The 26,967-nt window shown below is 39.4% G+C and overlaps 1 protein-coding gene across 8 annotated transcripts in view; it reads left to right on the top strand.

The window, feature by feature from the left end:
• CREB5 (cAMP responsive element binding protein 5) overlaps nucleotides 1–26,967 on the top strand; it is a 255,401-nt gene that overhangs the window by 21,559 nt on the left and 206,875 nt on the right. For 5 of the 8 annotated variants that reach the window (XM_032704266.1, XM_032704207.1, XM_032704216.1 and 2 more), the window contains 2 exons: nucleotides 21,047–21,118; nucleotides 23,337–23,430. In XM_032704266.1, coding sequence (XP_032560157.1) covers nucleotides 21,065–21,118; nucleotides 23,337–23,430 — 148 coding nt within the window. In that variant the 5' untranslated portion in view covers nucleotides 21,047–21,064. Of the gene's footprint in view, nucleotides 1–6,389; nucleotides 6,474–16,198; nucleotides 16,203–21,046; nucleotides 21,119–23,336; nucleotides 23,431–26,967 lie in introns of those variants that run through there. The other 3 variants (XM_032704232.1, XM_032704240.1, XM_032704249.1) reach the window with 3 other exon arrangements.

Raw genomic sequence — 26,967 nt, 5'->3', positions numbered from 1 at the left:
TACAGCTGATAGTTTTGTATAGTGTTTGTGCACAGAAGTCTTTGCTAAAGTTACATGTCGTGTATTCTCTTATAGCAAATTTTTCTGTCCTCAGTCAATGCACCTACAACTACATGAACCACTCACTGCCTTCCTCAGGATTACTGTGGCATTATTATATAAAGCAGTTCTGTTTCCCACAGTTGTCCATAGTCTGTGTATTTTTTTTTCTTTCAGCCTTTCCTGATGCTTTCCAGATCCTATGGACAGGAGCAGGGTGCCACCAGTCTCATCTTTGTTCTGCCCTCTAAATTCTTCAAACGTGTCTCTATGTACTTAATCTTCACTAGAACTTATCATTGTTTTGATCCTTTCCCTGTGTAATTCAGCTGCCTGTGTTGTTTGCAAATACTTACCCAGGGTTAAATTTGTTTTCTTCTATTGATAGTTCTACAAATGCTCTTGGCCTAAATAATGATTTTTGTCTGTCTGAACTTGAAGTGGATGGCTGCATTGTTAGTTCTCTAATGCAAGCATCTCTTTCTTCTTAATGTCTCATGGCATCGGGCTGAATTCTTTTTCTAAGTATCATTTTATTTGAGGTCACAGAACTCACTGTACCTGATTTATTTTTCCCCCCAATATTTCCAGCATTTTAAACATAATTTTCTTATTCACTTTTTGACTATTTTTCCCCTATACTCTTCACTGTTAGACTGAGGGAATGATGGAATTATGGAGTAAAGCTTTTAAATACTGGTACAAATTCAGGTCCTTCTCCTAAGACTGTGCAATATGTTTTGTTTGAAAATTAACTTTTTTGATTAGTCTGAACTTCTTTGAAGGTCTGAATCCCTACATCCCTTGCAGCTATCCCACTAGGCTGGTTGCTACCATGTTTTTGAGTACTGATTATCGATGCTAGAGGATTCTGTTCCTCAGGTGAAACTTTTAAAAACTAAAAGTTAGCCTGCTACTTTTGTCAATGCAAAATGCTACAGAATGCCTCTTTAACTTTCTGAACTTGTGGGCAATTTTAGTAAAGTCAGTGGGAATTAACTGTTCTTCATCCCCTGGCATACAGCTGGTACCTGACATACTGGTACACCCTGGATGGCCTGGTGCAGGGATGCGGCAGTGATTTATCACAGGACAGTCTGTGTCTGCATGATCCATGGTGAACCATGGTGATGCAGACCTGTGTGTGACAGAGCTACTCAAGTGTCATTGGACTGTATTTCCTGGTGCTCTGAGTCCTATGGGGGTAAATTTGATACAGCACAAACTAGCCTGCATTGGTTTCAGGATAATAGCTCAAGGAGGACAGCGGTGTTTGAACTACCAGCCTGACCTCAGAGCCATGCCAGAGCCTCACAGGCTCCGTGTAACACCAGGTACTGTGTTTCTCTGTCGGGAGCATAGTTAATCCACTGAATCTGGTTAAGCCACCCATAGATAATTGAGAGTTGAGAGTGCTGGTGTAGGCTGAAACTTAAGCACGCAATTGAGTGCTTTGATCAACCAGGGCACTAATGATTACTCAAGGGGCAAAGCAGTGGGGAACTGGAACCAGGATTCCTGGCACTTCAGTGGGAACATGGAGAAAACAAAGCAAGTGACCAGCTTAAGGACTGATTTACAGAAGCAAGTGTGCTAATCCTGCAAGTGCCTTACTCAAGTAGGTAGCTTGGGAAGACCAAAAATACTAATACTACTCCTGAAAACTCCTCTTTTCTGCAAACTTGCGCTTCCTTAAATTTTTGACTTTGAAGCCTGTCTCATTTTTAATCTGTTCTTAACACAAATACTTCATGGCCCATCATCTCTTGTTTTAATTTGTTCTGATACTGATGTTTTCTCTCCCCTGAAGTCCCTTTGCTTGTGTACCCTGTGAATAGAACAGAGAAAATACCACATCTGTACCTTCTAATGTTAAAAGTTGCTATGGTTTAACCCCAGCTGGCAAATGGCCCCTTGCAGCCCGTCGATGGGAAGGGTAAAAGTAAGAAAACTTGTGAATTGAAGTAATGACAGTTTATGCACACACAAACAAAGCAAACCAAGTAATTAATTCACCACATCCCATGGGGAGGCAGGTGTTCAGCCATCCCCAGGAAAAAAGGGCTTCATCACGTGTAATGACTTGGGAAGACAAGTGCCATCACTCTGAATATCCCCCCCCACTTCCATCTCCTTCCCCCAGCTTTATATGCTGAGCAGGACACCATATGGAATGGAATATTCCTTGGGTCAGTTGGAGTCAGCTGTCCTGGCTGTGTCCCCTCTCAACTCCTTGTGCACCCCCAGCCCACTCACTGGTGGGGTGGTGTGAGAAGCAGAAAAGGCCTTGACTCTGTGTCAGCACTGCTCAGCAGTAACAAAGATATCCCTGTATTATCAGCAGTTTTTCAGAGCAAATCCAAAGCATAGCCCTACACCAGCTACTATGAAGAAAATTAACTCTGTCTCAGCCAAAGCCAGCACAAAGTTTATTTATGCTAAACTCTTTGCAACTGAAAAGTGATTATTATTATTACAGCATATTATACTGTGGATCTCCTCATTTTTGTTTAACTTTTCCAGATTACTTAAAAACTTTCATTTCTTCTATATTTGCCAAATCTTGAGACTTGTTCCACATTCAGAGCCAATAACATTATCACTGTTAGTCAGAACTTGCTTGGAAAGGGGATTTCTTACATATTGGCCTACACTTCATCATGGCATTGAACTTGGAAGGTCTTTGTTGCTTTTCTGAGCATAGTTTCAAACACATTCATGCCAAAGGAGAAAAAGTAATTGGCTAAAAACAAGTGATCATAGTATCTTTTAAAAAAGTTATTATGTTGATTTTCCTTGAGGGACTTCCCTTTGGATTGTTCTGTAACTTAATTAAAAAAAAAAGTCATCTTGGTTCAAAAGCCCTCTCACTGGTTATGGAGGAGTTGGTATTGCACTTATAATGAATTTAGGTTTGGGTGTTTTTGGGATTTTTTATGCACCAGAAGACAGTCAGTATTTTTTTTAATTAAAGACAAATGAGGAAAATGCAAATATTCCCTTGTGCTGGAGAGATATATTTCCGGGGAGAAACCAGGCCAGGAATGGCTTTCAAACTTCTAAAACCTTTTTATGTGGTGTATAAGAGATTGCTGTCATCACCCAGATTCAGGAAATACCAGTGCTGGGCTTAAGGGGGACAAAGTAAACTCGACAATGGACTGAAAAGAAAAATAAACAATTGACCAACCGTTTTTATAGCTTGTTTTTTCTCTTGCTTTAACAGTAACATTCACCTTCATTTACCACAGTTCTGTGAAACATCTGTATCAAGCCTTAAACTTGCTTGACCTTAGTTTAGGTTCAAGGTTCAATATATTCCATGTGCATGGGTGATTGTACAAATCCACAAGAGCTCTGCCTCTATGCAAACCTTTTCCCCTGTCCCAGATTTGGCCTCTTTCTCGCTAAATAAATCCGAGGACAACTTTCTCTCCCTGTCTTTCTTTCTCCAAAGATTGCTGCAGGGGTGCCCTTGAGGCTTGCAGGGTGTTACGGGGCTTAGGAATAGAGAGGAAAAGTTGCCTTAGAGGATGAGGTCAACCTGCTGTAACAACTGCCCTGGATGGTATTTTATAACTTGAAGAGTTGGATTTAAAGGCGTAATTTTGCTAAATCTTTAAAACAAATGGTTCAGCATTTGCATAGTTTTTAAATCTGTATTCTTCTCTCATTTGTAAAATCAGAACAGATTTCTAAATGGCTCCGAGCAAGTCTCCGAACTGAACAATTTCTCTCCTCCAGCTGCCTGGCTATATTTCTTCCCAGGGCTTCTGTGGGTTACTTTAAAACGGCATAACAAGTAGCTGTCTGAATAGGATATAAAATTTGCGTCTTAAAGAGGAACCCAGTGGCAGCCAAACCATGAGGCTGGAAACAGAAATTAAATTTTGAATTTTTTAGAGCTCCCAGCATAAGTTATATTTATAAAGTTATCATTTAAATCTATTTAAAAGTAACTTCTGTGAGCAATAGCATACAAGCTCAATCAATATCTAAAGGTGATATCTTTTACACCTATTATCTGAACACAGATGTAGTTTGGGGAAAGAAGTTTGAGAAAACATGACTTGTTTTCAGTGGCTTAGATACTCTTTGTGCTGGATTGGTCCCATAGCACAAGGTGCCACACCTTGGTTGGGGTCCTGCATCATAGTGGTTTTCCACCTAAGAAAGGTCTGCACATATTCAGCTGGAGGGTTGTTCTGGCATGATCAGGCAGGTCTCCATGCACAGGGTGTGCAGGGTGAAACACCCCTGGGTTGGTATGGGATATTTTCTCTTGCTAATTCCAGCCAGGCCTGTGACCAGGCAGTGCTACTTGAATGGAATTGAGGAGAATGTAGCCAGCTTTCTGCTTTGCTGGCAGCAAAACTCAGTCTGGTTTCAAAAAAAAGTGACCTATCTTGAACAGGTTCTGAACCTATCATTTTCTCTAATCAATGCTTTAAGAACGTGAATAGCATCCTTTAGACAGGCAGCCAGCATTATCTTAGCTCAGATATCTTTGGCAACTTTCGTTGTGGAGGAATTGGTTTTTCTGACCACATGCAGGCATCTACATGGTCTCAAGCTGATCATCCAACCTTCCTTCACGGCCAAAAATTGGCAGTTCTAGCTCATCATTCCTCTCTTCCCAGTAAAGGTATCTATGTCAAGTGAACAGTGTTCATGTGCCTATTTCTCTCCATTGATTATGGAGGAAATCTGGAATGATTGACTGAGATGGAAATGCTGGGGATGCTTAAAGTCAAATTGATTATTTGCGTGTCATAGAATACAGAAATCTCTCAGATGAGTGTAGATGGGCAGATTTCTATCTGGAAGAGGCCTTTCCCCATCAGCAGAGTTTTGTGTGTTTTGTGTGGATTAGTTAGCTCCACTGAAAGACATGGCTGATTAGCTCATGGGCAATGTTTTGCTGCTATTGCCTCCATTATTTGAGCTAGTTATCTCTGCCCAGCTCTGCACTGTGCTGTGTGAACAGACACATTCCCTCAGAATGAACTTGGGTATTTTGTGTGGCACAGCATTAGCCCAGAGAGCTAATGAGACCAGAGTTAGAAGTTAGTTTGTGATTTTACATACCTGTAGGCATGTTGTTAAAAAGAAGGCTTTGCTCTCCAGAGGGCAGGAGTTTTGTTGAAGCAGCACATAAGGCACCGGTATTTGTTTTTATCTCCAGATGGAAAATGCCTGATTGCAGGCTGGCAAGAGACAGTTCTACTCCTCTGATGACTTTGATGTCATGAGATGCAGACCTTATTTATCAACACACCTCTGGGAAACTATAGATCCCTCCTGCCCTTTCATCCCCACACAATCAGTTCAATTTTTGCCTTGAAGTAAACGAACTTTTAAAACAACTAGGGTTTATGGAAGAGGGTTCATGGAGCTGTGATAAAGCACTTCAGGCTGTAACTTACACTTGTTTCTGAGGCTTCAATTTTATTGCTTTAAAAAATTCTCATATGATCTCATTTTAGAATTGGGTACTTCAAAGGTTGTTCAATCCATGTTCCTTTGAGGCTGCCTATGCAGCCCTATAATTTTTTCCCATGTTCTGTTCTCTTTTTTTTTTTCCTTTTTCCTTTCATCCTTATTAACTGGAAAACACCAAAGGGATTTTCACACACCAAAATGTGTAGTCTTGCAATATTCTAGCCATGCTGCTTTAAAAGTTACTGTAAAATCACAGTCCATGGTGGATACGCATTTTCACGTTCATGCTTTATCAGCGAGTGCCTGAACTAGTCTTTGCTATGCAGACTCACTTATGGTAGATCTGCAGGCAGAACTGTTCCAGTAAATCCTTCCAAAAGGGATTTGATTTAAATCAGAAATCATTTTTTTACCAAATACAATTTATCACACAATTAAAGCCTTCCATCAAAAAGCACAAGCTATACAGACTTTGTGAGAAGGGATGAAGGCAAGAAAGCATCTTTCCCAGCATGTATGTAGTCTGATTTTCTTTGCTTCCTCCTCCCTGCTTCCCAAATACAGAATCATATTCAGTAGTGAAAAGGACTTGACCTCTCTTGAAATAGGAATCTTCACCACTATGAGGTTTGACTGTTTGAGTCCTGTGTTTTCTATTTGGAAGTTGTGATGGCCTCACTAATGTTGCTTCATCAACTCCTGTGATTTTGTCATCAGTTATGTCATGTGCATGAACAGAAGAGATGACCTGGAACTGTAAAATTCCCTAAAAACTGCATTGAGCACAAAACATAAAAAGTTCCATAATTATTTTTCCCCCAATATTCCCTGAATTCTATGACACAAACACCCTCCCTGAAATATTTTTTCATTGTGGTTTCAGTTTCTTTTCCCTTTTCTTTTTTCAGTAGGAAAATATGAAAATGGGAATGAGATTGCCAGAGAACGCCATTAAGAAAAGAAGATAGCAAGAACTTTCTTGAAAAAATGAAGTACATTCCTTTAATTTCTTGTTAGTGCAAAGGACCAAAATGACTGAATTTTTTTTCTTTTCTTTTGCTCTGATACTTACTTGCTAAAGTGATTAATTTGCTTCCTTGTATCTAAGATTGGGCTCTATAAAGAAAAATGTAGAGTCTTCTTAAAGAGCTGAACACTCGTGCTGAAAACAAGACAGTCTGTGAATAGTTCTAACAAATTATTGAAATGAAATAAGTTTTCATTGTATTGATCTTTGCTCTTTTATGTTTGTTACAGCCTAGGTAACAATCAGTGAATTTTTTTCAGGTTAACTTCAAGTAGAAGGTGCAGTCTGTATCTCCACATATGTTTTTTGTTATTTGTGATGTGACACCAGAAGAGATCCTTGTATTTTAGATTGGTTAGTTAGCCCAGATGTTCTTACATGAGTAGGGATATTTGGCTGCTTCTGTTCTTACATGAGTAGGGATATTTGGCTGCTTCTTTTCTTACCATTGCATACATAAAGGAGATAACATCTTAAGCCTACAGCCCAGACAAGACAACACCAAAGGTGTTGGTGTAGTATCAGAGTGCCTCAGAGAAGGACCTAATTTTTTTAAAACACCATAACAACAAAAGGATCATAACACATTGTGTACGACAGGGAAATGCATTCTATGAAGTAATAGAAAAACGCATAAAATAAACTGTTATGTAGGTAAATGCAAAATGAATGGTCCAAGATCAGAGGCTTCTTCATTTCAGACCAAGGCAGTACTTGAGACAGGAGAACACTAGGGAGAAGGAGGGAAGTATAGCATAGGGGTTTGCTAGAGGAGATAAATTGTAGTCCTTGGAAGGAGATTCATGACAGTCACGTTTGTTCTTGATGCTCTCTGAACATTTTTTGTTCTTCAGAATTATGCAAAGAATCATATTATTTTGATTATCCAACCAAAACTCATGTTAAACATTTTCTTTGCCTGTTTTGACATAAGATAATAGAACCTGTTTATAATTGCCTCTGACTTTCTTGAAAGAAAATCTAGCAGTATTAATATTCAAAAAGCTATTTGTGGCATTGACAAATGCAAAAGCATTAGTCGGTATCTGTAGCTGTCCAGAGAAATAGCTCCCTCTGTGAAGAAAACCGAGTCTTACCTATAAAAATATTGGATACTATGTCACATGTAATTATGACAGCTAGAGTGTACAGACCTAATGGCCTTCATACTGTTAGCATATACTTGGAAGGGAGTATCCTGCAGTAATACAGCTTTCCGAGAATAACCCCTGACCCTCCTCAGGAGCATGATCAAAGGCAGACAGTACACGGGGAGGATCCATCATGTGCTTAGGATCTAAGTGTCTTTCGAAAAGTGCACTGCCACTCCAGACACTGAGGCCTGGATTTGTAATCCCTTTATTGGAGGCAGTCACTGATACTACTAACCTGTGAAATCTGCCTTTGCTGGAATTCTGCCACCTTAATTACGCCTTTATTTTCTGATTATGTTACCTCTATAGCATAGGTACTGCGAAGTATAGATGGATCTGGCCAGTTGATAGAAGCCATTCATAACATGTATGCTGTACAGACACACAGATTAAGGATAGTGATTCTGAATGCTCTTTGGGTTTTTTGTGTAATGGATTATAGTATCTATATTATCAGGGAATGTGAGTGCTTACATTCAGATTACTTTCATAATAAGGCTATTTTGTTCACTGTTCTGGTACAAATGTGAGTGGTCTTCTGTTCCTGAAAGGGAAGGAAAAGGAATTATGCATTCATATGCTTGCTAGACCTTCAAAGCAGCTTATATATTAAATTCTCTTTTTAGAAACTGAGGCAATTATATGTTAAGATAGTTTTTTAATTTTTTTTTAATTCTATTTTAAGTTCTCATACAAAGTATTCATTAGTAATAACTCTGCACCCTACTTCAAAATGAGATAAATTATATTAATTAAAAATGCAAAAAGGCAGATCAGTCTATGCAGTCCATTCCCAAAATAATGATCATGTAGTTAATCAGTATATTGTAACTATAAATACATATGTATTTATTTCCTGGATTTACCACCAACTTTGCATGACTTGGGATAGATCATGTAAGCTAGAATTTTTTAGATGAAACTACAGATAAAATATACTTAAAGCTCATTGCAGTTAATTATGATTGTGAGCATCTTTCAGCTCTGTCAGAAAGAACTAAAATCAGTCTTTAAACGTGTGTTCTTTAGCCTCTTGTCTATAATTTGGCATAGAATTACATCTTCATGTTACAGAGACTACTGAGAGAAGAATGAGCAGAATAATGTGTATGTGTTTGACTTTTCCATATTTGCTTACTTTTTAAGATAAATATTCCCTAAAGGGATATGATTGGAAGAGGGTGTGTGCAGCAGGAGTTGAAAATGAATCCTTTTAAAGTATTTATGATTGGACACATAAAAACTGGAGGCACTCAGTATCACCACTTGCTCTTGAAAATCTTAGCCAAGATTTTTTCATTTTTCCCAGAAGAGCTATGGCCAGGATGGCTGAGGCTTGAAAGCTGTGTATTTACATAAGCACAAGTTACAAATCTGTGGTTTTTAGAGATGTTTGAATTTCACCGCTTTACACTCGCAGTATGTTATAAGTTGCTGTGAGTTGTTCGCAGATTGTGAACGCACAGTCTACAGAGGATTACCCCTTCTTTTTAGGAAAAGTAATTTTTTTTCATACGTGTCAGTTTTTAATATTCTTGTTTGTAGTTATGGATTGATCACTGCCAGAAATTTGTGGCTATTCACTGGCTAGGAATTGCTTCATTTTGATGTACTGCCTCCTTAACGGAGGCAATAACCCATGAGCCAGAAGTCTTCTGATAAGACACTTTTATTGGTGAGGGGTACTTTCATCCCTTTAGGAGGGAAAAAAATGTCCTTTTGCACACTCCCACCTACCCCACATCCCTGTGCACACAGACGTGCAGTCACTCCTGGAGTGCAGAACTCTCTCTCTGCTCCTGGAAGAGTTTCCCATAGTTTGCAGTGGCATTTGCCTAATGATAGATGCTGTTTCAATTGATTCTGGAAAGCAGACTCATCCCCCTGCCCAACCACTGGTAACTGTTTGCTTTGTGGTTGCTGTATTAGTCGAGAGCAGAGTGTCAGCCCATGTCAGATGTCCCCTGCTTGTCAAGTGGCAGTTGAGCAATGGCTGCATTTATGTCCCTTCTGCATCCCAAATCACTCATTCCTTGAGGTAGAGATTGAGGTCTGAGTAGGCAGAAGTATACAGGCTGGACCTGTCCAGGTTTGTTAGCAAGCCCTGAATCCAACCATGGTCTATGTTGGTTTGGGAGTGCTCCCAAGGCAGTAGCAGCTGAGCAACCTTGGGTGTGTGCCTTGGGCTGTGCCTCCACTCACTCAGCTCCCTCCAACAGAGACCGCATGTCAGGCACCGTGGAGTCTGGGGGACTCTGTGGGGGTTAGAACTAGAGGGGACTCATGGGGTGTCAGGGTAGGACTCATCCCACCTCCCCAACGAGGGAACAGGGCATTGGCACATCCCTGCCTACCCTGGAGCTCCTCTGAGATGCTGAGCTGCTCTTTTGGGTATAGAGAGGGAGGCAGACTTGTTTATCTCACATGAAGCAAATGTATTTGCAGGGGACTAAATGTATTAGTGCTGGGGACTGGAGAAGCACCTCTGACCCTCAGAAGTACCTCTGAGGCACTCTTGTTTTTGCCCAAGGAGAGGATAGGGATCACTGCTTTTGTGGTCAGAGCAAGCATATATTTGCAAAAAAGCCTTTGAAGACCTGTGTTGGATTCTCATCAAAGTTAGCCCCTCTCTTGGGTCCAGTCCTTCAAAGGCTGAGAAGCTTGACCCAAGGGTTATGGACACATCCAGGGCAGACTGGGAAGCCAAAGCCAAGCTGGGGTGTAGGAGGGCAGGGAGAGCAGCACAAAATCCTTTGGATTTTTTTTTTTTGTTTTGTTTTGGATATCTGCCAAGCAGTTTGTGGGATGTTCTGTTCTCCTTCCAAGTCAGGTACCTGAATTGCTGAGGCAGATGGTCCTCAGCCTTTTGGTTTGGTGCTAGCTGGAAGGAAGTGCTGCAGAGTACTCTGTGTTGTTGGCCTGTGTCATGGCAGGGGAGAAGGAGGCTTCTTGCCCTGGGCATCGCTTGCCTCTCCTGGTGTTTTTGGTGCTAGGACTTGGTAGCGACTGATTTCAAAGCCCTGGGAATGGCTGTGCCTGCAGCAGGGCATTGTTTGTTAGTATAACATGCATGGGACATGTCCTGTGATTACTGATGTTGCTTCAGATAATCCAGGAGACTGAGTCTAAAATACCTGCCCTGCCTCCCAAAAAGACTTTCATTAACTACTGTGAATTCTTCTTCTAGTCTGTAGTTTTAACTGTTTTGATAAGCTGGAAGCCTCCTGTCTCACAAAAAATCTCCATAAGGAGCTGGTTGTAATATGTAAGTGGGCCACCACTTATGGGGACAACCTTTTTAGCAGGGCCTGTTGTGATAGGACAAGGCTTAATGCTTTTAATCTGAAGAAGGATTGATCTACAGTAGGTATAAGGAAGAAGTTTTTTACAATGAGGGTGATAAAACACTGGAAAAAGTCACCCAGAGAGGTGGTGGATGCCCCATCCCTGGAAACATTCATTACAGGGCTCTGAGCAACCTGAGCTAGTTGAAGATGTCCCTGCTCATTGCAGGGGTTTGGACTAGATGACCTTTAGAGATCCCTTCTGACTCAAACTATTCCATTATTCTATAAAAATATAAACTTTTGTTTTAATATCTGCAGCTTCTTTGAGCGTGTATTTTTTTTTTCAGTTATTAGTTTAAGTGAATCCTTTCTTACTTTATTTGCTTACTGCCCTTTTAAAGTCTAGTTGGGCTGTGCTGTATTTGTTCAATGCAATGGATGATTTGGAAACAGCTTTTAAACCAAGTTTCAGAATTCAAAATCTCTTATTTTTATGAAGGTATTTTAATGGTAAGATGGTTCCATCTTTGTATTCCTAAGAACATATAGATAAACCTGAATCCGAATGAAACTTACCTGAAATAGGTTGTTACACAGCTGTTAGTAAAACTAGTTATATGATGGTGAGAAACGTGATAAGGTGTATGTATTGGAGGTTGCTGGTAGCTTCACACGCACAAAGTTTTAAGTGTTGCAAATCAGCCTGCCCTTGATTTGTCAGGGCTGAAAAGAATAGTATTTAGCTTTTAATGTCTAAGACTCTCTGGTGCTGAGTACTGCCTGAGGGGACGTGTGGGCTGCCAGTGTTCTCAGCAGAGATTTGTCACCCCAGAGGATTTTATCTTAGAAGAGTGAACATTGAAGGTTTGATTCAGGACTTTTTTTTTTTTTTCGTCATTTTGCGGAGAGAAGTTCCCAACAAAAAAAAAATCTCTTTAAAAATGGTAATTAAAAATTAGTGAAAGTTAATAATTAATGGCTTGTAGCTGATTTATTAATGCCCTCATTTTTCTATGTAATGAAAATTTTAAACTCTCTTGTATGTTAACTATAAAGAAAAAAAAGCAAAAAGTGAGATTGATCTTAATTTAAAATTACTTTAAACATACAGAATTGCAGAGTTTTACCCATAAGATACTAAAGTTTGTTTGCAGAGTTCTGGTTTAGGGATTATTTTATATAATAACGAGAAGGAAAATTTGGGCTGGCAAAATTTTCAAAGCTTGTGTTAAAGCCCCTAACTGCTTCTGGTATGAAAGTCAGCTAAGCAGTCTTGTGTTGTTGTTTCCCCCAGGATATCTTTTATGCTTTCTTTTTTTTTTTCTTCCTTCCCTTTGGAAATCCAAGTGTTTATTTGCATGCAAGGTAGGTGAATTCTTTTATCTATTTGTGTATCGTAAACCAAAGCAATTAGCATACTGCAGTTACAGTACACTTAAAAACCAAAATAATCCTTCAAAACCTTCAGTCAATATTATTCCTGGAGGGAAAACTCTTAATTAAATTGTATGCAAACGACAACAACAGGCAAAGTTGTTTGTTGTTTAATAATAACTGGTGGGGGTGGGGGGAGGAGTGAAAAAAGTAAGTGTAGCAGAGAGCTTCGCATGCCATTAACCCAAGGATAGAAATGAGGTCAGCCTTTGAAAGGATGGACAACACACTTATCTGCCAACATTGGAAAGTCCCAAAAGATTAGCTTATTTGCCAGATGTTACTGGGAGTTCATCATTGACACCCTCTGCTTCATGGGCTTCATCTCTCACCACAGTTGCAGTTGCCTTTTCTGCCCTTTGCAGGCTTCCTGGAGGTCTTCTCCAGTGCATAACGCTTGAATTTTTTCCTTGAAGTAGGTTTTTTTTTGTTTCACAGCAATAGGCATGATGAACCATCTTAACTTGTAAAGTTGATCTGAAGATTCTTTGTTTTTCTTTCATACACCCACAATAATGCTCTTGGCATAGGAACCACTGACATGAAGCACAGTGAGTGCTGCAGCTCTGGGAACAGGGCTGTGATTGTGAAGGGGTTTGTAGAATACAGGCGACCCACCTCACTTAATACAGTTACCCTTTTTGAGATGAGTGAATATTGGGGCAGACTTTGTGACAGGCTAAGCATTTTCTGTTCTTTTTTATCCCTTTGCCTGGAAAATAATTAGATACAATTTTAAGCAGAACATTCTTATATTATTAGCAACTTTGCAGGTAATCAAATATCACACTGAAGTGTTGTTAAGTGTGTAACCCAAAATAATTAGTAGTGAGGGAGAGTGGGTGCTATCAGGTCCATGTTAATAATGACTGTAAGAGACTGGAATGGTGTTCTCTGCATGTATCTTCTCCTTTAAATCTTTCAAGAATTTGGTAGTAAATATTGATTTCAGCTAATGGTGGTTTTAACTTTGTGTGCATGCTGTGCCCCAAGGGACTCTGTCCTGTAGAGGGAGAAGCCAAGACTTGCTCATAAAGAACAGAGCGAATATGTTTTTCCTTTAAAATGATAGATGTTAGTGGTTGTCTCTTGAAGCAAGATTTTTGCCACTTCTGTTATTGCAGTTGTTTTGCAGTTCCCCCACCTCCCTTTGAGCAGAACAATTTGTGAGATGGACAGTGACCTAAATAAGGACAGATATTATCACCATGTACATGCATCCAATCAAGGAAGTCTGAGTGTCGAAGCTTTTAAAATAATGGAGGGTCCTTTTGTAACAGACAATTTAAAGCATTTGATCCTTTGAATCTTGCTTTAACATAGCCCATTCTTTCCTTCCCTTCCTCCTTTTCTTTCCTTTCCTCCTTTTCCTCTCTTTCCTCCCTTTCCTCTCTTTCTTCCCTTTCCTCCTTTTCTTCCCATTTCCTCCCTTCCCTTTCCTCCCTTCCCTCACTTCTTCCCATTCCTTCCCTTCCTTCTTCCACTTTTCCCCCTTCCTCCCCTTTTTTCCTCCTCTTTTCCCTCCTCTATTTCTCTCCATCCTTCCTTCCTTCCCTCCCTTCCAAGACCCTCAAGTCTAACTCAGTCTCCTGACACGAGCACTTAAATTGAACATCTGATGATAAAGGACAACGACAGTATTTGTTCACGTTGAGATAAACACAGCATTAGATGCTGTTTGACTACCCCTAGACACATGACATTCTTCCTAACATTTGTCATGGTAGGTCCATAGACCCAGATACAGGGTTTACTTCAGTAGGTCTGGATTAGCTGTTGAATTTCCAGCACTGGAAATCAGAAAAACTGTGCATAGGGAAAATGGAGAAGAGCTACAGGAATGGTTTCTGTCTGCTGGTGTGCAAAATGTTGTTTTTGAATAATGCCTTTCCTTTTCCTTACATTGCAGCTTGTGCTGCTGCTGCTGCATGTTCTGTTAAGCAAACCTCAGTGCTGTCAGTGAGGTTACAGTCTGGTCTCTCATGTCATTTTAGACTTGTAACTAGGGAGAGCAGGTATTAGGGCTATTCTGCAAATGCCATCAGTGGGGGACAGTTCCAGAGCTACAAACCTGGGCCGCATCCAGGTTAGGCTGGCCCTGTTTGGCCAATCACAGAGTGCAAAATAACCATATTATTCTCAAAGTGTTTTTCCAGAGTTGAAGTAATAGCCATCTTGCCCTATAAAGATCTGAGTTCTTCTATAGAATATTTCTGTGCTGAGATAACTTACATGAACTGTTTTCAAAAGTGCTAGGTGTTGGTTTTTTGGGTTTTCTGTGTGTGTTTTTGTTTTACTCTCACTCTTCACCTCTGTTCTCCTATGTTCATTTTTGTCTTCTGTGGCCTGTGCTTAGTAACCCCATGGCCATTTCTGTAAAACACCAAATCCTTTTGCACTATAGCAAGTAAATCCATGATGGGTTTCCTATAGTGAAATGGAGAGTCCAAGAAATGTAATCATTTAGACTCATGCATTTCTTCTAGACTTGAAATACAGCTCTATGCAGTGCAGAGGACAAATCGTGCCCTCTACCAAATACTTGCATGGGTGATATACCGTGTTGAGCTCTCACACTGCTGCTATGTGGAAAGGCAGTAGGTCATCCACTTTCTATTTTGAGTTTCTTTTGCAGAGGTATCCTTTTACTCCCTTCCTCTTCCTCAGCCTAGTCCTCAGTGTTTGCAGTCCTTACTTCTACTGTTTTTCTCTTTCCTATTTCCACCGGTGGCTCCTTGCCCCCAGTCCCTTTGTGGTTCTTCCTTACTTCCTCCACTCCTTAATTCTGGAGTTTTACAAACTTCATTCTTGTTCCATTTTGAAATTTCCTGTCTTTGCCCCTTACTTTTTTAGTTATGCCCAGGCAGCCCTGCTCTTTCTTTGGAAGAAAACAGCTCTGCATAAGCAGAAGAAAGCCAGAAGGCAGCTACTTGGCTTTCTTTGATAACAGAAACAGTGATGTTTAGCAGCCAAATACTGAGTTGCGGGATCAAAACCTCTTCTCCCTCAGCTTATTTGAAGGTAAATGGATATATTTGTAAGAGGGACATGGGACAAAACCTTAGGACTGCTGGAGAGCCTTCTGAGCACTGGATTCTGTTTAGGCAGGCAATAAGCAAAACAAGTGGCCATTTAAAAAGGAACTGGGGTGTTTGGCAGCACAAAGCAAGAATCCTTTTCTTACTGTTCTCAAACGATCCTGAAGCATGCCAGTGGCCAGCGACTTCACAGATGCCAGCCACAGGGAAAAGACTGAAGGAAGGCTGCCTGCTGTTGAGGCAATTCACACATCAACTACTTTTTGAGAGCCCTCGGCTCTGCCTAAAAATTTATGGGGCTCTCTTCTTTTAAAACAATCGAGTAAAGGCCCAAGCTAAGTGTTTTTCCACATATAAATGTCATAAATGCAATCACAAGAACTTCACCGGAGTACCAGTGAGGGCTCAAGCCCCAGCTCAAATGTGCATCGTATTAAAGTCCTTCTTAGGGACTCCAGATATAAATTGCTTTCCAGCATCCAGAACCATTTGGAAATGCTTTAATCCTGAAACCAGGGGGTTTCTAATGGAAATGCTGACAGACCCGTCGTTGTAGCAGCTGAAGCAGGCAGGGTTGTGATAATGAGCCCTATATGTGTGCGTGTGGAAAGCGTGATGCAAGTTCAGAAAACAAGCACTTCCACTGAAAAGCCCATGCTGACGAAAAACACCACGCACCGTTTCAGCACAACGGTACTTAAAATTGACTTTGCTCATGCAAGTATGTATTGCTCAACCATGGGCATTAACCCTGTGTGTATTACATTTCCAAAACCAACAAGTCGTAATAGCATTTCTAATAATACTCGAATTATCTATAAATAAAGCTGCACTGAATAGCCTTGACTAGCAGTTTAAAATGCTGCATAAACTGATGGGGGTCTTTACTATTCACAAGTGGAGTTTAACCACGTCTCCTCTCACTTTTTAAACGTTGTGCCCATGACCCTAAAAAACAGGTGATGCTTCATTTATTGCTCATGTCTCTGCATACTGCTGCTAACGCCAGCAACTGTGTATTTTGTACTTGTATTTGGAAAAATCAGTGACCTTGGTTACACCAGGCTGAAGAAACCTGTCTTGCAAGCATGTGCCCAGGTGATTAATTTCAACAAACAGGTTACTTGTAAGAGTGTAATTACTCACTTGTGCAAATGGCAGGATGGGTGCATTGACCTGTATTAGACAGACACATTGTAGTATACACCTCCCCATCAGTTCTTTTCCTCTGTTAATCAGAGGCCTGAAAACCCTGCAACATTTAGACAGCTTGAGGTTGAAGGCTGAAATGTCACTTTTAAAAGAGGGTTAAAAAGGTCGCACAGCTGCAAATAATAATAGCCCAATGAAAATCAGATTCTTACTGCAGCCCACTTCAAGAATAACATTGAAACAGGAAACAAGCCTGCTTGATGTTTTTACCAGTATGGCAGTAAGATTACTGCTGAGTTTAAAAAGGAGGGGAGAGAGACAGAAAGGAGCATGCTTTCTCGGTAGTAGATGTTAGAACTGTTTTTCTGGTTCAGAAAGGATGATCCCAGGGCTCTACAAAATCTCCTTGAGGAGCCTGAGGACATGGGGTACTTTTCTCTGAATGCTGCTGAGAGGAGATGTAGTTTGTTGCTGTGTTCTGAGGGTGGTTTCGTTTCTTTTGTTTGCTTTTTATTTCTTTGTTATGTTCTTGCATTCCTTGCTGTGGGCTTCAGTTTTATTAATTATAGTAAGAATTCTTTAGAAGTATCTTATGCAAAAATCAAGGGATAGAAGAAAATCTTGGCTTTCTGCAGAAATTACTTGTTTCTCTTCCATGTGACATGGCTTGGAGAAGTCTTTCTTTTGTGTTTTTATTTACTTCTTTTTCTAATCAGAATACCTTCACTTTTCCTGAGCAGAGTGATATTTGAGGATAATGGCAGGCTACAACAGCGTAGCAGATTTCCTCACTTACACATTCTGCCAATAAGGCTCTTTACATGGTCACAGTAGGGCAATAAATGCTGACAGATGTTGTTAACATGTCTATTAAAATTCAGCCCCCTTTTCTGCTGCATAATGCCTATTGTTAATAATATCAGAACTAATGCTGACATATCAATATTAGTGTTTGCTTGTATTTATAATCCTTCGTTTCTTCAGAGAGGTCACAAAGTTGCAATAAATTAAGCTATTGATAACAGACCGAAAAAATGCAGACCTGAGCAATTTTTTAACTTTACAGTTATGAATTTGTCTGATATTCTTCATGTGCATTAATTGCAGCAGTTATAGGTAGTACTACAAGAGTTCCATGAGTGTAACTTGAATTTTTAAGATCCCAAAGGTTAATAAGCACCCTAATTTAGATGGAAAAGCTGCTGTGATTTATTTTTATTAGGTGAAGTCGAAATGTTGCCATTGGTTGCGTTATTTCCTTCCTTCACCTGCACACAGCGTGGAAAAAGAAGATGTGGAATGTGTGGCCCAGCAACACACGTGAGACATGTGAAGAGAAGTGTGTGCCAGAGGCTGTGTGCAGCTGTCTATACCCCGGGCTGAAGGATGGGAGATGCATGCCTGCATCTTGAAAAGGATGCCGTGCAAGATGTGCTGTGCACAACCAGAACACCTCTGTTGCTGAAAGCCCCCACCCTGCTGCAAACCTGGGGTGAGACCCTGTGTTGCTTGTGCATCTGTAGCTCTTGCAGGGTTCAGCAGGATTGAGGCATGCAGAAGGTTCACACTCACAGCCCAGACTTTCAGCTGCTTGTTTCTGGTCGACATTCAAGCATAAAGCTGGAATTGCTGCCACACAATAACCAAGCACCAGACACCCTTTCAAAAATTGTAGGCAACAGACAGCTTCTTTCATTCATGTACTGTTGTAAGACAGTCAATAGTACCGCAGTCTCAACTGCGGTGATAGCATCACATGTGAACACAAATTCTGCATGGGGCAATTTGTCTTGAGGGCACTGTTCTACCTGGTAACATGTAATGTGGGCTAAGTTTTGCTAGACAGTAGTGCAGGTGATACAGCTATTCTGGGTTATTACTTTTTTTAAGTTTAGTGTCTGCAAAGAATGATTCTCATGGGAACAAGCATTTGCTTGTACATTTGTGGAAACAGTTAGATGTTGAATCTGACACCTTTTCCAAGTACTGAGAATAAACACCAAGTTCATGTTTTCCCAGAGTTGATTTCCTGGAGTTGATGCTCATGCTCAGGATTCTAGTTCTAATCTAGTATATTATTTAAGTGCTTAGTCTGTGCTTATCTATCTAGATAACCTTGAGAATCATTTTATTTTTATCAGAGCATACACTGACAGATTCAGGTACTAAAGGTCAAGCTCAGGGTGAGGAGTCTTAGGCTTGCAATATTCAATAAGAAAACAAACTCCAAATAATTCCTGGTAATGTTTTGAAATCCACTTGGACGCTTGGGACCAGAATTGTTACTATCTTGTTTTCTTTAACTGCGTCTCATCTGTTGTTCTGCTATTGAAAATACCGTTGTCACTGTCCCCTGAGGAGGGGAGAAAGGGGTAACAGAAACCTTTGGCAGTGCTTCAGTTGCAGGAGTAATTGAGATATTAGATAAAGCCTTTCATTATTCACTCGTAGCTTTTCATTTTTTTTCTTCTTTCTGTGAAAAGGTCTTTAGGAAAGACAACATCCCGGGGTTACATCCCATATTTAAAAATCAAACTTAGCTGGAGGTTTTGGTTTTGTTTTGGAGGGGGTTTGTTTGTCTAGTTTGTCTACTGCTTGTTTCTTTCAGACAGGATAGCATAATTTAGAGTATTTTTATGGCTTCATCTCTGAAGAGCTTGTCTCTGCACAGTCTGGAACTGAAATAACTGAAATTAGAAGTAATTTGACACCTTTAGTTATTTTAGTATATGAACATACTCTTTCATTTCTGATTATGAGTATCCTATTTCAGTTTAACATAGCTGTAAGTTAAATCAAAACAGGATATGAATAATCTTAAAGGAGTAAATTAGGTACAATTTTAGTTATTTCAGTTCTAGCCTTCTGTGCATACATGGTTAGTCCTGAGTTAGGGTCTTTCTTGACACCTGATTGTATGTGGTGCAATAAATCACTTGGCTCAGGCCTGATGTTGGTGGAGATGCCCACATCGTGAAGATCAGTTGATGCTTATTATCACCTTTAGGGAGTAGTGTCCTTGTGAAAGTTAAAGGGCAAATAAAAGTAGAAATTCATCACTTCTGGATGCTGCTTCTATGAGTCTGTGGAGTCAGATAAAAAGTGGGGTTTATTTATGTCACAAGTAGGAAAATATCCTGTCAGGCTAATGTTGTTCACCGGAATGAATTTTAATGAAAAAGAAAATGTTATCATCCAAAAGTTTTGTTTGGTTTTTGTTTGTTTGTTTTTTTCTTTGAGAACTTAGGGCAGTGAAAATAATTGCTGCAAGTACAGGTCTGGCTGATGTTCAGGTTAATGATGTATTTATTGTTTGCAAGGGATGGGAGCAACTCTTCTGGAAATAGAGCTTTCTGTTAAGTGTGTCCTGATAATAGGAAGCAATGAATTGTGTTTTTAAAAATTACGGTGGAGTTGTGTAACTTTAGCAGCTGTCCTTCTGCAGATTTCTGTAGTTTTGAAATCACAATCTGCTTCTCCATAAAGATATTTCTCTTTTGTTCATGAAAAAATTATACAAACACAGCCTGGGTATTTTTCTAAGTGGGACTGTGGGGAGGTTGAATTTTAAGGGATTTCAGGTAATCTGAAAACAGAAGTCACACGTAGTGCTTTAAGGTGTGTCAGCCACTACATTCTAGCTGGTAATTACAGTTGCACCAAAAGGCTCAAAACATTTCCGAAACGAATGACTTATTTATTTTACATCCTAGAATGTTACTAAAAAAAATTATTAGTGTTTTTTTTCTGGTCAGGGACACTGCTCTAATATTGACCCAAATTCCACTGTGTGTTCTGAGGGTGAATGTTTCATCCTTTGGTTTTATTCAAGACTCAGGAACTTTCTCCCAGGGTTTAGTTGAAGGTTACAGGACTGGAACTGCTATGGGGAAGCTCAGTTTTAGACAAAACTTCACTTCTCAAGCTCTTGAGGATCTAGCTGACCTTTTAAAGGATGGGGATGCACCATTACCTTGTGTTTATAGAGAGATGTATGTAATGTATTTAAGTTATTAATATCAGACAGTATGGATTCAGAACTTCAATAAGTGGGTTTTTTTTCTCAGAAGTAATGTAGACGTCTGGTTTTAATGTAGTTCAGCAGGAACTGAAGGAGGAAAGGTAAAAACCTTTAATTCAAGATATTTTTGAGCAGACACAGTCTTATCTAATAACAATACTGAACATATGCTATTTTCTGAGGCAGATTTCTGCTGTGAAAGCTGAACATTTTTTTTCTTTCCTCAAAGTAAATATGTGCTCAGGAAGGTTAATAAGAATTTAGACCACAGGGAGACTGCTGAATATTAGCAAAATTAGTACTCTGAGGATGAAAACTTTGTTCTGGTCTGTTTGTGGAGTTTGAAATAAAAGCATAAACCATGACGACTGTATGTTGCATGCCTGTGTGAAGTTTAGAACTTATATATTCATAGGTTCCCTTTCTTTCCCCCTCCCCCTTTTAACATGTAGATTTATGAGGAATCAAAGATGAACTTGGAGCAGGAGAGGCCTTTTGTCTGCAGTGCCCCAGGCTGCTCACAGGTGAGTGGAGTCAGCAGTGATATTAATTGAGTCCTCAGCGCTAGCTCTGGCTTGTATAATGCCTCCTGATATTTTAACACGTGTCTAATAATAATATGTGTATCAGGGTTTTGTTTGGTGTGTATTTTTTTTTAAGTCCTTCTCCCCCTCAATTCCCTTCTTTCCCACAAGACATTATTACAATATATTTCAAGCAAATACAGCAGCCAGTCAAAACTGAGTCAGTACAAGTGCTTCTAAATCTGCTTCTGTGCCTTCTCTCATCCCGAAGCCTAATGTTTCAAGCCAGGTATTGCAAATTCCTTTAGTGACTAGCAAGAGAGAACACACTAGGCAGGGCACATTTGTCTGTCTTCTGCTTAGATGTATGATGGAATATATTATGCTTGTTATTGGATGTAGTAACCCTCCTGATTTTTTCTGTTTTAGATACTTAAATACACTGATATCTTATTAGCTGCTGCTTATTTATTTATTTATTTCGGATCTTTAAGACATCTTCCTACTAAATATTTTCTACAGAAAACGCAGCCAGTAGATAAATTTTGCCCCAGGACGTACATTTGGGATTCCTGTCCTGTTTACTGGTGGTCTGCCCTGTGTCTCTGGGGGTATAATCTGACCTGTAACATTAGATGTCTAATAAGCTTAAAAAGCCTGAAGTGACAAGGATTTCACCTGCCGAGGTTTGAATTGGGGTTTATGTGGTTTTTTGGTGATTTTGCAGTGGTGAGGGAAGTTCCCCCAAGCGCATCAATGAGGGAAATTCCATCTGTGGCACTTTTGACCCTAATTTGGTTTAGTGACAAGAGTTTGTGAGTAAAATCTTCAGGCAAGGGCGTTTTTTGGGCTTGTGCCACAGGGTTCCTGTATGCATCTATTTTAAGTGATTTTGTTTGGCACTGTGGGGAGGCTGAATTTTAAGGGATTTCAGGTAATCTGTAAGCAGAAGTCACATGCAGTGCTTTAAGGTGGGTCAGGCACTACATTCTTGCTGGGATTTCTTTATTTTTCTATTTTTTTCCTCCAGAGAATTCATTACCATTATTTAGGCTGCTTTGTCTATGGGTTTAGAGAGATTCTCAGAAGGTGTAACGTAAGGCAACTGTCTATACTATAGTCACAAGCAAGGTCACTTAGCCAAGAGTATATTGTGTTGAAAACTTTAGGTCCCTTTAATTCTGTTGCCTTTTTTTTTTCTTTATTTTTGTTGTTGTTGTTGTGGTCTCCTATGTACTTGTTGATTTAAAAAGCTACTTTAAATTCCTCCCCCCCCCTCAAGCCTTGGTGATACAACTTTTGGCCTTTACTGGTCCTGAAATAATCCTTTTAAAACTATTACAGTAGCAGAGACCTGTGTATGATCATTCTGATGAAGGAAACTTCACAGAACCAGTCTGCTCTTTGAGCCCAAGTGTACAAGTGCTCGAGCATTTATTCAAGCTTATCTCTTCATCTTGTTAAAAAAAAGCTATTTGTTGTAGATGTCTATTATTGGACTAAAAACAAACTTAGCACACTGATTAGCTTCTTACAAAGAACATCACCTTCTCTTCTTGACTAAGGAAAAGAATAAAGGGTCATAATGAGTTGCTATAAAACTGAGCACCATTGCTTTGCCACTTTGAATCAAGTTAAAGTATCAGACATTTCCAAAATTAAAACCACATTCTGCCTGAATGCTTTTGGGTAGGGAAAAGCTGGCTTATTTGATTATTTTTATTGCTGTTCATCAGATATAGGTTGCAGAAAGACACAAAAGCAGAAAAATCCAGTAGTGATTTAAGATTTGCCTTATTACTTAGCATTTGCCGTGGGCTAAGAGCACACACAGCAGCAGCTATCACAGATCCTCAGACACGTGGTGACTTGTGAGACTGTGGTAGCTGGAGACCCTTAGAATCCAAAACTTCATCTGCAGTTTTTTCAAGCAAATGCATGACACCTTATGGTTTTCCTTTCCAGAGAGCACGGCAGCAAATATGTTTCTAAATCGAATACCATTATTTGTTACTCATACTCACTTGCATTTTCAAATATTCTGTTTCCTGTGCCATGTGGACACATTTCTAGCTGGATAAATTTCTTTCTCTCTCTCATTTTTGAAATTCTGTCCAATGCCAAAAGTTTATTAGAGAATTAAATTCTTCTTTTTTTTTTCCCCCCTTTTTTTCTCTCTCTCTTTCTCTCTCTCTCTCTTTCTGTGTTTGCCTGACAGCGTTTTCCAACAGAGGATCATCTGATGATTCACAGGCACAAACATGAAATGACTTTGAAGTTTCCTTCAATAAAAACAGATAATATGTTATCAGGTAAGAAGACATGAATTCAAGAGTCAAGATAACTATTCAGATGATGTTGAAAGCATAACTCCTACCAGAAAGCTACTGGCAAATTGCCTCCAAGATTGGTTTTAAAAAGCCCCAGCTCCAGTTAAATAATAAGTAGACATGGAATAAGCTAGAATACATATCTTTGAACAAAAAGACATTTACCATTCTTATGCCTTCATACACATTTGGCATGAGAGGGAAAGAAATTGTTGAACCTCAGCCATGCTGGCAGCTCTATCATTGATTCTCGTGTCAATATGCCAGTGAAATATAGGCACTTAAGTGCGTGTCACCTGGGAGCCCAGCAGTCAGTGTGTTAATGAAGTGAATTTTGCTGTTCCTGTAAGACCGGCCATTTAAGCTGGACAGGTTCACTTCAGCAACTGGAACAGGCCACACTGTACAAGCCACCTTTATGGTGACTCAAAAACTGCCCACTGTAAATAGCCATAACCAGAAAGGTAAACCATTGGGTAATATCCAGTACCCTTTCCTCCCGAAGTGCATCTCTCTCTGCACTACCCCCATCATACTCAGGGGTTTTTTGGTATTAGGTGCAATTACGCCCTTTAGTTTCTTATGTAATATTTTTCTTACACCATCTTTTCACACTCTTGTCTGTGTAACTACACATCGATGACTTGCTGGCCTTCACTGAGTGCTGGGTAACGTCAAGCTAGCCTTCGTTTTACCTCTTCTCTCCTCTCCTATTCCCTTTCCTATTGTTTATTCTATGGGCAATAGTAATGGATTATTTAGAATAATATCACTAGGATTTTTCAGGTTTCAAAGTAATTGCAGAAAAAAACCTCTATGATGCAAATGTGTGTGTGGATGTTCACCAGCGTTTGATATTTATCTTTTGCAATGGGGTTCTTCAAGATAAATTGTGCCATTTTAGGTGCAAATACGTAATGATTAAAGGGTCTCCAGCAGACTAACTCTTTTATGATAATCATAGTTAGGTAACAATGGTTTGCAAATATTTTATTTAGGATTTTTTTTTTGTTGGGACTCTAGGCACCAGTGATAATGAGACAGACTTTATCCCAAACAGAGTTTATTTTGCTGGGACTCTAGGCACCAGTGATAATGAGACAGACTTTATCCCAAATAGAGTTTATTTTGCTTTTACATTTGAAAATGCCATAGTGGACTAAGTTTAGAAAGAAACAGTACACAGCATGTTGAAGAGTAGGACTTGTAAAGTGCCTGTGTGCCAGCTATGCCTGCAGAATCCTATGTTTGCAAGCAAGCACAAGTGAGAAAATGCTACTTTTCCATTTTGCTGTGTCCTTTGGCAGTGAAACTGTTCAAAGACATCTGTGCTGTGGGCACATTCACCCTATGCAAGTGCTGGCTTTTGATAAAACTTTCTGTTAGGCAAGACTTTTGTTCGAGTGCAGTGTCTAAGAAGTCTATTCTGTCATGAGGAGTCCCCTGAGTAGAGTAGCTCCATTTGGGTTTGGTAACTTCTATGATTTAACTGTCCTGCTCCTTCCAATGGCTTGTTTTCCCAGGCAAAATGACTGTCTTCCAGCACTACCATCAGTACTGGGCCCTCTAAACCTGCAGTTAGCCAACAGTATATACTAATGCAGAATTTTCTGGCCAGAAAGACTTCAAGATTGCCTCTAAGGGATGTATTCTTTGAGCTTCATGTATGACAATGCTCTGTAGTAGTGAAAGAGTATACCTGTTCTCAAAGACTGTGGCAAATGTGCCTGACTGTAATGGCCTGACAACTTTGTGCTGCTGTGTATTGAATTCTCTTTTTGTATTTGTTTGCTGGATTTGTTTGGCATTTTGCAATCCTTACTCTGGAAGCATCATAGATCATCTACTCTCTTCAGGGAGACATTGAAAAATAGTTGTTTCATTACCCACAAAAACCCTGGGGAAATCTAAATACCTTAAAGTTCAAGATGTTTTATTCTTAAATTTCATAATGAAAAAATAATGATATATGGGAAGAAGAAACAGACTTTTCTCTTAAACATTTGTCTTCATGTCTTCCTTGTTTTTTGCATTTTTGCTTATTTGACTTTTTTTAAAATTTTTTCTGTCGTCAGTAGGTTCAAAGAATTGCAGCACCAATTGCCCTTTAATAAGCCAGGTGCAGTGTTAGTTGTTTTTTCTTTCCCCCTCTTTTTCCTAAGCTGCCTGGAAGTCAGACTTTTTTGAGTTTTTTTTCCAGTATATTGTATACTATCTTTTAATGTCGTATTTAATGTATTTATTATTAGCAACTAATCATGAGAAATAATGGCCTGTATGCTTTCAGTTAGACATTAGAATTATCTACCTTGTTTCAAGAGATAGCTTAATCCCCAGTCTGGGATCAGTATAATATCAGTAATATTTAATGCACACTGAACATGTTTTTTATAAAGTGTTACTGGAAGTAGGCACTTAAATTGAGGAGCTGTTGGTCTTGTACCAACATGACATTTTAGAAACTGAGAAAATATGGCTTGGGAAGAAGGAACTTGTTTTTTGTGCGAAATCTGTGTTGGGGTCTGAAGTATAAATTTCCAAGGGAGAGATAAAATTATTTTACATGTAAAGTTATATGTCGTTATGTAGGTGGGGTCAGTGTTCAATAAACAATGGTTCATGACCTGATCAAAAGTATTGGTTCTATCAGGTATGTCTGTCCAAAAGCTTCCTTGTTATCAGCTAACTCCACTATATTTTCTACTATTTTTCTTCATGCTGGCTTAAGAAGAACAAGCTATATTAAATCTAGTGACTCTTGAGCCAGTTCAGAAACTCCAGATACGTGCTTACACTAAACAGCTGTTCTGTTCTGTGACTGTGTAAATGGAAGGGATGTCTGCTAGAGGCATTTCATTAAAATGCAAGTGACCTTTGTTGGATAACTTGACATTACAATTCTTTTTAAAGAATCTTATATTTTCCATTTCCATCTTTCCAGCCAAAAAAGGCTGTTTGAGATAACACGGAATATCTTGTGTAAATTTTTCATGCTACTCATCATTGCAGGCAACTTTGTAGTTAGATTGACTGAAGGAGATGCCATCTCTTCATTTTTGTACTAACTGAACATTGATTGCGTTGCCTTGAAACTCTGTGGTTTCTTTGTGTTTAAACACCTAAATATTAATGTCCGTGGAATAAGACTGTTCCCTCCAGGTAAGTACTAAAAGCCTTGTGGAACTGAACTTTGGGAGCTGGGGATTATCTACATAGAAACCCATTTTCTTCTTCATTCTATTTACTGAAGTCCAATCCTCTAGAGTTTTGGTGTTGAAGCCTACTTTGGAGACAGAAGTAGTCTTCTCTAGATGAAAAAAGTGCATGTGCTAAAGGTAGTACAAATGTATTTCTTTTCCCAGGTAATGCCTGTGTCAGTGAGATAGCTTCTGTCCTCCTTGGTTGGCTTAATTTTTTTCTCCTTGTAGTTTACACAGACGGGTTTATCTAGGCATGAATTTTGTGGAGTGCAAAATTATTTGGTATAAGGACCAATACGATTGTTTGCTTTCTTGTTTG

Source organism: Chiroxiphia lanceolata, chromosome 1, assembly GCF_009829145.1.
Source record: "Chiroxiphia lanceolata isolate bChiLan1 chromosome 1, bChiLan1.pri, whole genome shotgun sequence".
Lineage (NCBI taxonomy): Eukaryota > Metazoa > Chordata > Aves > Passeriformes > Pipridae > Chiroxiphia > Chiroxiphia lanceolata.
This window is presented reverse-complemented; position numbering and strand designations above follow the sequence as displayed.